Genomic DNA, 15156 nt, shown 5'->3' with positions numbered 1-15156 from the left:
GGTGAGGCCTCATCTGGAGTACTGTGTCCAGTTTTGGGCCCCACGCTACAAGAAGGATGTGGAAAAATTGGAAAACGTCCAGCGGAGGGCAACAGAAATGATTAGGGGACTGGAACACATGGCTTGTGAGGAGAGGCTGAGGGAACGGGGATTGTTTAGTCTGCAGAATAGAAGAATGAGGGGGGATTTGATAGCTGCTTTCAACTACCTGAAAGGGGGTTCCAAAGAGGATGGATCTAGGCTGTTCTCAGTGGTAGCTGATGACAGAATGAGGAGTAATGGTCTCAAGTTGCAGTGGGGGAGGTTTAGGTTGGATATTAGGAAAAACTTTTTCACTAGGTGGGTGGTGAAACACTGGAATGCATTACCTAGGGAGTTGGTGGAATCTCCTTCCTTCGAAGTTTTTAAAGTCAGGCTTGACAAAGCCCTGCCTGGGATGATTTAGTTGGGGATTGGTCCTGCTTTGAGCAGGAGGTCGGACTGGATGACCTCCTGAGGTCCCTTCCAACCCTGATAGTATATGGCAATACTTCATAGTAGTTTGATAGTAAGTAAAGAATACGGTATACAACTGTGGAAGTGCCTGGGGGTTGTAAGTAGGCAGAATACAATACCTGAGTTGTAATCTGGCAAGAAAGCATCCTAGGATTTATAATAACCACAAGTGGACAGAACTTAGGGTCTATATTTCCTTTGAAAGAAGTCACCATTTGTGGTATGGTGCTCTTTGACCATGGTGGGTGTTTGACTCAGTACTGATTCAAAAAAAAAAAAATCTTATGTCAAATTGATAATGCTGTTTCCTAGGATCCAGGTAAAGCAGCTAAATGGTCTTTTGAGGCCTCCTTCCAAATTTAGACCTGATCTAATTATGCTTAGTTCATGAAATCTGACAAGATCATAGCAAAATGACATGGCTGCCGGCATACCCCATCCACCTAACTTTTGAGTGTGCAAACATCTACAAAATATAATGGATGCTTGAAACTTGTTTGGAAAGAAGCACAAGATTTAGGATCTTCTGTTTGGTTGGTTTTTGTTTTCTTTACTTTGAATGTTGTCACCATTTGGAATTGGACAATTCCTTTTTGGTACCTGTCAGTATTCTGAATTAGTCTCACAAATGTATGTTAATATTTGATTATAAATCAGATGCTTTTGATTAGAATCATGAGTACTTTTCCATGACACTACTCAAATGATGAAGGTAGAAATGAGGGGGAGGGAAAGAGAAGCTATCATTGTATAGATGATGAACTTTTTATTTTTTTTGTCTGAATGGACAAAGAAAAACTATTGAAAACTGGGTTGACTTGGATGCCTGTGCTGACAACTGAGTAATTTCCAAGACCTAATATGCAATAAAATATATATATATAAGGACAGCTAACCACCTTGAATCACATTTTCAATTATTCTCAGTGTGTGTGTGTGAGAGAGAGAGGGAGGGCTGGGGGAGAATCAATTATTTGTTTATGCAAGCAGAAGGCTTCAGTAATTTAGTATAAAGTCTTTGAGAAGTAAGTAGCTTTTTTGTGTGCAGCTATTAATTCCACAGGAGCTGATTCTACAAGAAGCATCTCTGCTTATCTCCGGTAAGAACTGAGCCCCTCGTGTGGTGCTGCTTCTCCTGCCTGTCTGTCATCTAGCTTCTGGCATAAATTTCAGTGTGTCTTTTATGAGCAACTGATTCATTTCTAAAAAATCGAATATGTATATTAAAGATGCTAACTGAATGCCTCTTTACAGGAAATAAAGTCAGCCCATAAGATAGCTAAGAGGTACTCCTCCATTCCTCAGATGTGGTCCAGGTGTTTGCTGCGTCACTGCTATGGCCTATGGTTTATCTGCCTTCCTGCGTATGTGAAAGTATGCCATTCAAAAGTCAGGGCTTTGAGAACTGCATATGATGTGCTGCGAAAAATGCATACCAAAAAGATAGATCCCCCTGATGAGGTAAAAAAGTGAATCCTGGGGTTTTTGTTTCGAATTTTGTATAAATTCTGTTACAAAACGAAACGCTAAAAATGTCTGTTTTCAGGTATGTTATCGGGTGCTTATGCAGCTATGTGGGCAATATGGCCAGCCTGTGCTTGCAGTGAGAGTCCTTTTTGAAATGAAAAAAGCCGGTGTTGACCCTAATGCCATTACATATGGTTACTATAATAAGGTAAGTGTTTTGTGCGGAGGACAGAAAGAAGGCTGATATATTCTTATCATTGTACATAACTAAATAGCAAGCAAAAATTACTCAAGGAATATTTTTTATAGAAATAAGTTAAAAAATTGCTGTGGGGTTTTTTTTCACATTCTAAGATTTACTTATTAATGTAGCATGTTTCTTGCCAGTTTGATTTTAAGTCAGCGAACTACTTTTTGAACATCCTTGCATTTAAAAATCTTAAAAATCTGTAATAGAAAGCAAGGACTTCTTACAATCATTTAATCTGACTTTGTTAATTGAATAGGCTGTTTTGGAAAGCACCTGGCCTTCAAGTAACAGAAGTGGCTATTTCCTATGGACGAAGATAAGAAATGTTGTATTAGGAATAGCGCAGTTTAAAAAAGCTTTAAAAAAACTATCTGTCAACACACCACAAGCAGCTCTTTCCGGTAGAGTATTCATACATTTTTATATTAGCTTACATTGATAAGCAAGTTGTATTTTTTAAAAAAATCTGTCAAAGAATTGAATTACTTCTATATTAGTTATTTAATAGAAATTACATGAACATAGATATTTTTAAATAAAAAAATTTGTTTCCTGTCTTACAATTAAAATGCCAAATGCTCATCTATCTTTACTTCATTCATGTTACTAGGACACTTCTCAATGCAGCAGATATTTTATTATGTGACTCACTTTTTTCAGATCTTAAGGTCAGATATTTGGCAGGCAATGTCAGTTTGTACGCATACTTTTAACATGCTAACAGTTGCATAGCTAGGTGATGCGTATGCACAATTTAGAAACCAAGTAATAGAATTTGTACACATAGAACCCATAACTATTGTATGCATGCTTTTGTGTTTGAAAAGCATGTGCGCAGGATGGAGTGTGTAAAATTGTACAGTCACAAGGCTGGGCTGAGGCTCCACAGCCAATCAATCCAATAATGTACTTCTAAATTATTAGCTTGAACAAATATGTATTGACAGACTATTGGTTTTGTTTTTTTATGTCTTTATGACTGGTAAAATGTTACCATGCTGTGTTCTTAAAGAGATCTGGATGCTGTTAGTCATGGAAGCATAGTTTTAGTGACATAAGCATTGTGGAACAGATGCACTTCAATATTCATTTAGTCAAAGTATCGCTGCTGCTAACTGGTATAGATTTATGTGTGCATGATAGATATGATATATATAAGGTTATGCTAATGCATTCTTTCTTTGTACTTTATTTCATCTGACATGGTGTCTTATTAACTGTTATTTTGCTTTTAACTTTATACATTACCTATTAGAGGTGAATTACACTGTTACATCCAGTCTGAGTATTTGGATTAAATTAAATGTAAAATGTGTTATTTTAACTAAGTGTTGAAGAGTCATTAAAGCAGTTATATTTTACAATTCTTTACCTTAACTCTTCAAAATTCACGAATCATTAGTTACTGCCTACAACTCTAAAGTAAAAAAGACAACAACTCTGCAACTAAGCATGTTATGTTAGAAAACCATAGCACTTGGATAATGTTTCCAGGAATCAATTTTTTCTTATTAGTCACTGGTCCAGGACTATTGCTTTGAAAAGTCTGTCACAGAGCTTCTAACCCTAGGGAGTGATGCATTTGATTTAAGCCCTGATGGTCCATGAGACTACTCATTTTAAATATGTCATGGGCCCCACTCTCTACCTCGGACCAGTATTTGCAGGGTCTCTGTGCTACTGAAACTGTCACATTCATTTCATTTGACATATGACCTTGACATTTATGGGACTGATTATTATAATGAAAGAATTATGGATGAAGGCACACATTGAAATTAAAAGATTTATTTTTAAAAACTAGATTTTAATGGGGTCTTATTATGTTTAGTATATGGCATTGCTTTCCATAAGTAAGAGAGACACAGTGGGTGAGGCAATATCTTTTATTGGGCCAACTACTGTTGGTAAAAGACAAGCTGTCTGGGGGGGTAGAAGAACTGTGTTGAAATGTTATCCCTTGTTTGTTGTTTTTTTAACTCATTCAGCCAGAGCTATACTTGGCATCACTGACCTGAGGATGACTGTCAAGAATTGCCAACTATATGGGCTTTCATGTGATTTTACTGGCTATTGCTGACTAAAGACTTTTCATGTAAAGAAAATCTCAGTTGATTCTGCATTATTTTAAAAGTGCATTTTCTATTTAAAAACAAAACCAGGAGACTTTTACATGTTTCGTCTTTTTTAAAAAAATTCTTCTTCTTCCAGCGCTTGCTCATGTCGATTCCATTGTAGGTGTGCGCGCGCCCACGTGCACAGTCATCGGAGACTTTAGCCTTAGCGGTATCCATTGGGACAGCCATGGCGCCCCCTGGAGTGCCGCACGCATGGCGCGGTATATCAAGCACTGCCGTCCTTGCGCCCTCTCAGTTCCTTCTTACCACCCCTGGTGGTTAGTCAGAGCACCTCTCTCCCTTTCTTTGCAAGTGGTTAGCGGTTGTTCTTGCCTTGTTAAGAGCTCTTCAGCCTTAGGGTTTTAATTGTTTCTTCTAGTAGGATAGTTGTAGTTAGTTGATAGTCACTAGTGGGACTTTGCCCCAGGAGGGTTATGCCCCGGTCCCCCAGGTTCAAACCTTGCATGGACTGTAGCAGGCCTATTCCTGTTAGTGAGCCCCACAGCAACTGTCTCAAGTGCTTGGGCGAATTGCACGTCAAGAAGAAGTGCCGTATTTTTAAGCACTTTCAGCCGTGAACTCAGAAAGAGTGGGATATTAGACTCTGAGCTAGCTAAAGGGTTCAAGTATTTATACACCCACCCGCCCTCGGGCTCATTGGTTGTCTCCGCAGCCAATGAAAAGGACAAACCGCTCCATGCCGCCTTGACTCCTAAGAATAAAGAGGCCAAAAGGCTGGATCTCTTTGGGAGAAAGATTTATTCAACCGCCAGCCTACAATTCTGGGTGGCAAACCACCAAGCTCTCCTGGAAAGTTACAACTTTAATTTGTAGGATACCCTCCTCAAGTTCCAGGAGTCCCTCCCACAAGGGTTAGCCTAGGAATTCAGCACCCTGGTTGAAGAATGCACAGCAGCAGCCCGGTGCACCCTACAAATGGCTTGGGATGTGGCAAACTCTGTGGCTCGGGTAGTTGCATTGGCGGTGGTAATGAGGCGTAGCTCGTGGCTACAAACGGCTGGCCTCTCACAGGAGATGCAGACTTCAATCCAAGACCTCCCTTTCGACGGGGTTGGTCTCTTCTCCAAGCAGATGGATGCCACGCTGTATGGGGTGAAGGATACGAAGGCCACCCTTCGTTCGTTGGCATTCATATGCTACAGCCTGCTCAGAAGCCCTTCCGGCTGTCCCCGCCACCAGGACCTTGGCAGCCCTGCCAAGGTTCTGGAAGAAGAAGGGACAGTAGCTTCAGTCGGCATCGCCCCTCTTCTTCCCGCTTACCTACACAGCCTGGACCCTCTAAACACCCTGGGGGCCAGAAAGCCCAGGCTGCATACCCTGGACGTTAGGTGGGTGCTGGCCTTCTACATTGATAGAACAAAGCTGTTCTGTAAGTCAATGCAGTTGTTCGTGGCTGTTGCTGACAGGATGAAAGTTTGCACGGTGTCAGCCCAGAGCCTCTCATTCTGGACCACGGCCTGCATCCGCTACTGCTATGAGCTGGGAAAGGTACTGCTGCCAGTGGTCGTGCTGGCTCACTCAACTAGGGTGCAAGCTTCCTTGGCAGCCTTCCTCGCTCAAGTACCAATCCAGGAAATTTGTCAGGCTACGACCTGGTCGTCCGTCCACACGTTCGCTTCACGTTATGCGCTGACCTAGCAAGCTTGAGATGACGCTGGCTTTGGCAGAGCAGTGCTCCAATCTGCAGAGCTCCTGGTTAGATGTGCAGTTGCCTGCAAAGCTGTGAACTCCAAGCGCACCTCCGAGGATTCTGCTTGTGAGTCACCTACAATGGAATGGACATGAGCAAGCACTTGAAGAAGAAAAAATGGTTACCTACCTTTCATAACATCTTAGAGATGTGTTGCTCATGTCCATTTCATTACCCACCCTCCTACCCCTCTCTTGGAGTTGTCGGCAAGAAGGAACTGAGAGGGTATAGGGACGGTGGCTCCTGATATACCGACACATGAGTACAGCACTCCAGGGGGTGCCACGGCCGTCCCTACGGATACCGCTAAGGCAAAAGTCTCTGACAACTGCTCACGTGGGCGTGCACACACCTACAATGGAATGGACATGAGCAACACATCTCAAAGAACAGTTACGAAAGGTAGGTAACTGTTTTTACTGTACAGTGGAGTACCTCTTTAACTTTTTAAGAGAGTGACATTTGGATTGGTTGAGCACAAAACCTAACACCCAGTCTTCTAAGGAAATGAACTGAAATAGAATGTTGTGATAAGTTTTGGTTAGCTTTTGGTTGGCTTATTTTGAACTTCATTGACATAATTTGAATTTTTATGTACATTTGGTGGCACCAGTGTTGTATTAAATTAATCTACACTTGTCCTGACATTCTATGGCAATTTTTATGTGGTAAAGTGTTCAATATTTTTAGATGGAATTTACCTAGTAAAAGAAATTATTATATTATTATGGATATTTCATTTGTTCTTCTACACAGTATTTCATTGTATGGAAATATAGAGTTAATTTTCTTTATCCTGTCAATCCTCCTGTTATAATAGGAGGACTTTCAGATCTTGGCAGTAACTTGTTATCTAAAGAAGAATTTAGGCAAGGGGAAACGTCTGTTCAAGATATAAACAAACAAACAGAGGACAAGAGAGAGAGTGATTCCAGTTCTTGTATGTATCTTATAAATATTGATGTCCAGTTCATTGTGTATAAATGGTGATGCTTTGATATCCAGTAGGGGGATGCATTGTGGGGAGCCTATTAGTCCCTTCTGTAGTAAGTGCAGTTTTGCTGTTCCTCTCCATCTGCATACTTTCATCAAACCTAAAGGAATTGGCCTACCATTTTATATGCCAGGGTAGAACTTGCATGGCAATGTTCACGCAAATTGGACAAAGGGTTTAGAGAGATGGGGGGCCCAAGATACCAAGGTGATCTCACTTCTTGCATGTTTTCTAATTATTTAATAATGTCATAACTTGGCTAGGCCTACAGGCTCTGGACTTAGTTTAATATGTTGTCCCTACTGAGTACCTTTGACTAATTTTATAGTGAATTATTATTTTATTAATAGCACTTTCAGCGTATGCTCTGTACATCACATGTCCGCTTGTACTTGTTTGGACAATGCATACTGGTCCGCTACATGCTTCCATCAGTGCCCTGTGCTGTTTAGATAGCTCATAAGTAAAGGCTACATGATTCCTAAGCAGCAAATGTCAAACCAGAAATAAGGTCCACAGGATTTCTTGCAGAGCTTGCAAGAGGGCTTGTAAAGAACAGAACTTGCATTCTTTGCAGGAGTCCATGCATACTTTATAATCTCTGCAGGAGTACCTATCCAGTTTGCAAGCTCTAGAGACCCCCTGCTTATCCACATACAAAAAAGGAGTAATACGTCCTCATATGTATATGTCCTCCAGACTCGGAAAGGATTCCAAGGAGGGGATTTCTGAAACCCTCCATCACAAGATGCTTCCTCATTGCCATCCTATATTTCCTAGAAAGCGCTCAAGTGGTGAAGTCAGGGACTCTCTTCTGCTGATCATTCACAGGATCTGGGGAAGTGACGGTCCAAATAAAGCAAGAGCTCTTGTTATATTTTTTTAAATAAGAAACATTTAAGCTGAAATTAAGTTAAAGGAAAGGTATCAGTTACTAAAAGAAAAAAATTAAGAGTGTTGTATTTTTAAGCCAAAGCATTAGACATCCAGGAAATTCTGAGTTAAGATTGAGTTTCAGAAAAAACAAAACAGAAATGCCAGCTCTGAAAATGCACAGTTAAGATGGGTCACCTGAAGTTCATCACTTACATTAGTTTTAGAAACATAATATCACCAGTAGCTTTGCGGAAAATGTTTTACACTTGTAAGTGCCACCTGTTGAAAATGGTCAGTTGCTCGCATGTGCACTTGAGCTCCTGGTTAGATGTGCAGTTGCCTGCTCTGTGCATTTAATTCTGATACGTCTTTTTGGAAAAATCAGTTCTAAAACAAATACAGATTCTGTGCTTGTAAGTACTGCAGCATTACATATTTGGTTAGGCTTTGAGTTGAGTGGAAATGCTGTATGGTACAGCTACACTGCTTATAGTACTTCAGTGTAGACACTCACTACAGTGATGGGAGAGGTTCTCATCGCTGTAGTTAGTCCACTGCCCTGAGAGGATGTAACTAGGTTGACGGAAGAATTCTTCTGTCGACCTAGCAGTTTCTACACCAGGCGTTAAGTTGGCTTAACTATATCTCTCAGGGGTATGGATTTTTCATAGGCCTGTCTGAGTGATGTAGCTGGGTTGACCTAACTTTCTAGCGTAGATCTGGCATTAGTTACCTCTTGAGGGACATTGGAAGTAGCTGGATCTGCATTGAGGCAGATCCAGTGGCACAAAGATATGAAAGGGTAGCAGCCTGTATTCTGGCTCCTAAGCCTCTCTTTGGATTGAATGGATTAATTCCATTTTACCCTCTCCAAACACCATTTATTCCATCATACAAAACCTGGTTTCTCTAACTGTGTGTGTGTGTGTGTGTGTGTGTGTGTGGAGGGGTATGGAAGAGAGACAGTTGTTGTTTAACACTGTGTTGTTTCTTTGTCAACCCTTTTTATTATCAAACAAACTGAGTTGAAATGTTCAGTGGAGCAAATGTGCACTAGCACAGAAACATCAAAATCTTTTAGCTTCTTCAAGTGGTTAATTTCCTAGTCTTTTGAATTTACGTTATTTTAAAATCCCTTGTGGACAAATCAGTTTTATGTTACCTAACCCAAAAATTAATAAAAGTAAAAACTTGCAGTTTTCCTCAAGACTTAAATGGTCTGCACCTGGAAAATTTCCAAGAATTGGTAACTCAACTTTCAGAGCTAATTAAGTAACAAGACATTTCAGTTTTTGCTGATGAATATATCAGAATAATTTTGTTTATCCTGATAAGTAAAAATGAGAATACTGATACAGTCTAGCAATCAGAGTAAGTACCCTGGGTCCCAGGTGGGCTTGTACATGACTGGCTAGCCTTTGCTGAAGCCAGTGCCACTGCATTTTCACTACTATCGCCCTTATTAGCTAGATTAAAGTTAGTGTGGGTATGCCTACCTACACCACAGTTACATCTTAATTTATGGTGTAGACATGCCCTTTTAGTGGTGATTAAACCTCTGTAGCTCCCTTTGACTTAAATTTGGGTTGTAGGTGTTCACCAATTCTGAAAATCAGGCGCTAATGCTCTTACAACTAAATATATTTTAGATAAATATATTGTTAACTACTGCTTTTAGTGGAAATGTTCACTGAATTATCAGCTGCCCCAAGTTAATAGGTGTTTTCCAGTTTTTGCTGAGTGAGGATGTGGTTGGAACCTCTTTTGTATTTGTTTTCCTTGAAACAAAAATATGAGTTAATTTAAACTAAGCATTACTTAATATATGTAACTGGTTTCAGATGAGATGAAACATGTAATACTGCTGCATTAAAATGTGTGCTTGTGAGTTCAATAAGTCTGACATTAAAATTTTATTGCTGTTGTGAGATCTGATGTTTGAAATGTTTGTTCTTTTTAAAAAACAACAACAACTCTCATTTAGAAAATTTTATAAAATTATATTTAAAAAAAGAGAGACTGTAGTTGGTCACTAGAAAGTCTTGTTTCATATTAATAGATCTTAAGGCCAGAAGGGACCACTTTGATCATCTAGTCTGACCTCCTGCATAACACAAGCCATAGAGTTTCTCCTAGTAGCATTATAATGTCATTGCATTTTGGAATCTTGAAGATTACAAGTTATATTTGGATGGTGTTTTCTCCAGTGAGCTCTTCTAGAAGTGTATCATTTAACAATTCAGTTAGCCATTCTTTGGTACAGTACTGTTTGCTAATATTGCCACGGGACATCTCAGCTTACTTTTGGTATAATTGGTCAGTATCACCACATGCTGTCATTCAGTTACTTAACTAATCCTGTAAAAAAAAACTGCCTATAGATAACCTATAGATGATGGGAATTTGAAACTTGTTCTAAGAGTTACCTCAGTCCTAATGAAATTTTGCATGTATTCTTTTATGCACACAGTGTCTGAAACAGAGAGTGCAAAAGGGAGTGGTGACTGTCTTTCTAAGCTAAATTATCAAAACTCAAGTAGCACTTCAATTCAAGTAGCAAAAGCCACGTCTAACATAGTACGACTCAATGGTACCATTGATAATGCTGACAGTACAGCTGGGGAAGTCAGCACTGGTGAGTTAATAGTTATATTTCATCTTTATTTAACGGTAATTGTTCTTTTTTTTAATCAGAGCATAACTTGCATTATTTGTCATGGAGCTGCGTCTCTGCTAGGTTTTAGTTTTTATGTACACCAGTATGGTGAAGGGGGGAAAAGTATTGGAGCTTAAACAATTCTCTTTTCTCTGGGCCAACTTTTTATGTTTGTTTGCGCTGGTTTTAGTTTTTGTTTCCTTTTTTTTTCCCCCCTTAACCACCAAAGTTTCTGGCTGCTATTATAGCAACTGACTTGTACATAATTGTATACTGCTTTCCAAGGTCTTGATAATACTGCTTTGGGCTTGAACCACAAGGGTCTTTGTTTCGTCTGCACATCACCTATGTTACCGTCATGATAATGTATTCTTCATTAGTCTGCAAAGTAAAAGTGATGGGGTTGTACCTGAACTCTTGTCTTGAATCATGGTAGCAACTCTGTAGCCTCCACCACTTGTATTTTAAAAAATAATAATAAAAAAAAAATAGGGGCTTATCCAATGGCAGAGGAAGTAAATGAAACTCTTTTCAGTAATGTCAGTAGGAGTTAGATTGGGTGTATCATGTATAAGTGCTTGTGTCAAGGAGACAACTTCGTGAATATTGTGGTTGGATTTCCAGAATTTTCTTTTCTTTTCTTTTCTGTTTGTGTTTTTGCATGTGCTCCGAAACACCCAAAACTGTACAAATGGCATTTTCTTCTGTCTCTCACATGTGACCTCCTGCAACTATCAAATTCTTTCAGGTCAGAGTAGAGGTGTCTAACCAGTATAATTAAATGAAGCTTCCAATTGTTTTTACATGCCCTTTGGTAATGTCAAATCTAATTATTCTAACACTGTCAGCTGTGGTTGAAATAGTGTGATGTGTCATGTTTTCAGGTCTGTGGATTTTACGGTAGTGACAAAACTAAGGAATCTGCTCTAACATTCAGACGTCTTTCTTTGGCTCTAGTTAATGACTGTAAAAAATATTGTGGTTTTTTTGCCCTCAGAAACAGTTCTATTTGTTGACCCCAGCTATCAAATCTCTTCTTAGTGAATGACCATTTCTGTAAAATGGGAACCTAATTTCACGAGTCTGAAATTTCTTGCTGCTGCTTTCAGAATACTCTTGGATGCTGTGACTTAGAGGCTCTCTGACAGATGCTGCTGTTTTTCTAAAAATCATTTTACGGGCATCTCTCTTTCAGTTCAGATTTCAACCCCTTTTATGGTGTATTGACATCCATGGGTTAGAGTGTACCAGGGAAGCTGTGTGCGTTCTTCTGGAGAACATAACTCCTTTCCTTCCTCCTCCTGCTAAAATCAGAGGGAGAGCTCCCCTTTTCTCCCCTTCATAGATTCCAAGGCCAAAAGTGGGGACCATTGTAGTCATCTGACCTCCTGTAAAACACAGGCCATAGAACTTCCCCCCAGAAATTCCTAGAGCAGATCTTTTAGAAGAACATCCGGTCTTGATTTTAAAATTGTGAATAATGGAGACTCTACCACAATCCTTAGTAAATCGTTCCAATGGTTAATTACTCTCACCCTTAAAAATTCATGCCTTTTTTCCAGTCTGCATTAGCCAAGTTTCAACTTTGAGCCATTGGATCATGTTATGCATTTTCTCTGTCAGATTGAAGAGCCTATTTGTTTCCCACGTAGATACTGTAAGCCCTTAACCTTCTCTTTGTGAAGCTAAATAGATTGAGGTCTGTAAATCGCACTATGAGACATATTTTCTAATCCTTTAATCATTCTCATGGCTCTTCTCTGAGCCTTCTCCAGTTTATCAACATTCTTCTTGAACTGTGGGCACCAGAACAAGACCCAGTATTCCCGCAGCATTCAGACCCTTGCCAAATATAGAAGTAAAATACTTCTCTACTTTCCCTCTTAATGCACCCCTGAATCACATTAGGTCTTCTGGGTAAAGGGTCACCCTGGGAGCTCATGTTCAGCTGATTATCCACCATGACCCCCAAATCTTTTTGAGAGTCACCACTTGCCAGGATAGAGTTCCCCTTCCAGTAAGTACGGCCTACATTCTTTGTTCCCAGATGTATCTACGTTTACATTTAGCTGCATTAAAAAGCATATTGTTTGCTTGCGCAGTTTACCAAGCAGTCCAGATCACTCTGAATCAGTGACCTATCTTCATTATTTACCATTCCCCCAATTTTTTGTTATCTGCAAAATTATCAGTGAAGATTTTATGTTTTCATCCAGGTCATTGGTAAAAATGTTGACTAGCGTAGGGCCCCACTGACAACACACCCGCTCAATGACAATTCCCCGTTTACAGTGACATTTTGAGACTTACCAGTTAGCCAGTTTTTAATCCATTTAATGCGTACTTGTCAATTTTATATTGTTCTAGCTTTTTAATCAAAATGTTGTATTATACCAAGTCAAAAGCCTTAGAGAAGTCTAAGTCTATTACATCAGCACTACTTCTTTATCAACCAAAATGGTAATCTCATCCAAAAATATAATGAGTTTGTTTGACAGGATCTAGTTTCCATAAACCCATGTTGATTTTGCATTAATTACATTACCCTCCTTTAATTCTTTAATAATCAAGTACCATATTAGCCACTCCATGATTTTGCTTCCCTCCCCTTCTTCCCCAATATCCCCTAACTTAGAGGGGAGGGATTGTTGTTAGAAGGGAGGCAATGGCTGCACAACACCTGAAGGAGCCATACTGCCACATGGGGGAAGCCCAGGCATTGGCACAAAGAAGCTGACCATCACATTGGGTGTACCCAGTGATATGCAGGATTTCCCTGAATATCTCTGGACATCTGTGCATTTTAAGGGCTGTGCCTGTTCTCTCTGTGCAGTCAAGCCAACCCAGCCCTAGTATCCACAAGCTGATACATTACCAGTTTGAAAGATGAAGCAGATTTACATTCTAATTTTTTTGCTAATTTTGACATTTTTTCATTTCTTGTTGTTTGACAAAAGTAAAGTAACTCATTTCTGTTTTTTCAGAAAGCCCAGCAGGGCTGCTGTTCACATCCACTTTTGAGGATACCAGTGAAGCAGGAGTTATTCAAAGTAAAACCTTAAGAAAGAGACATAAAAGCGCTGTGGAACCTGACCTAAAACAGATGGCATGGGGAAGCAGGAACCGTAATCTGAGTGGAGATGCCCTGATGGGGCTCATGATAAATAGAATTAACCAGAATGCAAGCCCTGAAGACATTGTTGAAAAATTAGGAGCTGATGCAAAAATACTATCTAATGTATTCCAGAAGAGCATCAGGCCAAATAGTCTTGACATCAGGAAGTCATCTTTAGGGTCTAAGAGAGAAAGTATGGAGAAGGAATCTAGTGATGAAGAGGTACCTTTCTATGGCAGTTTTGCAGATAAAACAGAGTCTCCTGTTATCTTTGATTTAGAAGACTTGGATGCTGAACCTGACACAGCTAATGAAAAGCCTAAGAAGTTACAGCGTATTAGCAGCTTTCTAATAAAACCAGTTGAAAAAATAGATGTGGAAACTGGATTTGATCCCCTCTCAATGCTGGTTGCTGAGACAGAGCAACAGAAAGAAGATGATGAAGACGATGATGACAAAAGTGTTTCAACACCATCTGCAAGGCGAGACTTAGCTGAAGAAATAGTGATGTACATGAACAACATGAGTAGCCCTTTAACAAGCCGTGCACCAAGCATTGACTTGCAAAAAACATACGATGACAAAAATGTTAGTAAAAAGAGTCCAACAGTCACCCAGTCATGCAGAAGATCCAGCCTTCCCCCATACTCCCCCAGGCCAGTGAGTCTTACTAAATCCAAAAGTTATCACATAAAAAACGAAGAAAGGCCAAGGGACAGGCTTTGGTCCTCTCCATCGTACACTCCAAAAAGTCCAGCAAGGGAACAGTCGCAGGACATGGCTGGTGCATTAACTCTAGTGTCTCCACCTTCGTTCAACTTAGATACGCTATTAACACCTACATTTGATGTTCTGAAAAGCAGCATGTTTTCTGCTGGGAAAGGGGTTGCTGAGAAGGCTAGCAAGTGGTATTCAAAGTTTACTATGTATGCTGCATCCTCAAAGGTAAACTTTCACAATTACTTTGAGATTTTTCAAAAGATACATTCCTATGAAGAAAGGACATTATTCTGTAGAGGCTGAAACAGTGAACTTTGTGGGTGGAAAAGGCCTAGTTGGCTAACATACATCAGGGCAGAGTATATGCACAACATCCATTAGTGATGAAATGGGATTTGCTAGAACCTGATTTACTGTACTGGATCAGACCATTATTCAATTAAATGCAGTGATTGACAGTTTCAAAGCACTTGAAGGTCCTAGAAAGTTTGACAAGAAAGTCAACAGCAGATCTACAGATTCAGTGTGTATTCAAGGAATTCTAGTATTAGCTGTACTCGTTTCTCACTTCCTGTACCAGAAGTGTCTGGAAATGCAATAAAGATAGTATGTTGTGCCCTGGAGAGGGAGCAGATTGGATAACTCTTGTCAATTAGGAAGCAATCTTGATGGATTTGGAAGGGCATCTGATTTGTTCAGCTACCAGAAGGATGGTGTCTTTAAGGGGTTGCTTTGAATATGTGGGGGAATGTCAT

At 39.8% G+C, this 15156-nt stretch overlaps 1 protein-coding gene across 1 annotated transcript in view; it reads left to right on the top strand.

The window, feature by feature from the left end:
* The window catches only part of DENND4A (DENN domain containing 4A), a 102338-nt gene that overhangs the window by 71903 nt on the left and 15279 nt on the right, over positions 1 to 15156 (top strand). The window contains exons 16-21 of the mRNA XM_077827388.1: positions 1750 to 1956; positions 2042 to 2170; positions 2469 to 2613; positions 6861 to 6980; positions 10381 to 10545; positions 13551 to 14626. Coding sequence (XP_077683514.1) covers positions 1750 to 1956; positions 2042 to 2170; positions 2469 to 2613; positions 6861 to 6980; positions 10381 to 10545; positions 13551 to 14626 — 1842 coding nt within the window. The remainder of the gene's footprint in view (positions 1 to 1749; positions 1957 to 2041; positions 2171 to 2468; positions 2614 to 6860; positions 6981 to 10380; positions 10546 to 13550; positions 14627 to 15156) is intronic.

This window comes from Eretmochelys imbricata, chromosome 10 (genome assembly GCF_965152235.1).
Source record: "Eretmochelys imbricata isolate rEreImb1 chromosome 10, rEreImb1.hap1, whole genome shotgun sequence".
In the NCBI taxonomy this organism is placed as follows: Eukaryota; Metazoa; Chordata; order Testudines; family Cheloniidae; genus Eretmochelys; species Eretmochelys imbricata.
This window is presented reverse-complemented; position numbering and strand designations above follow the sequence as displayed.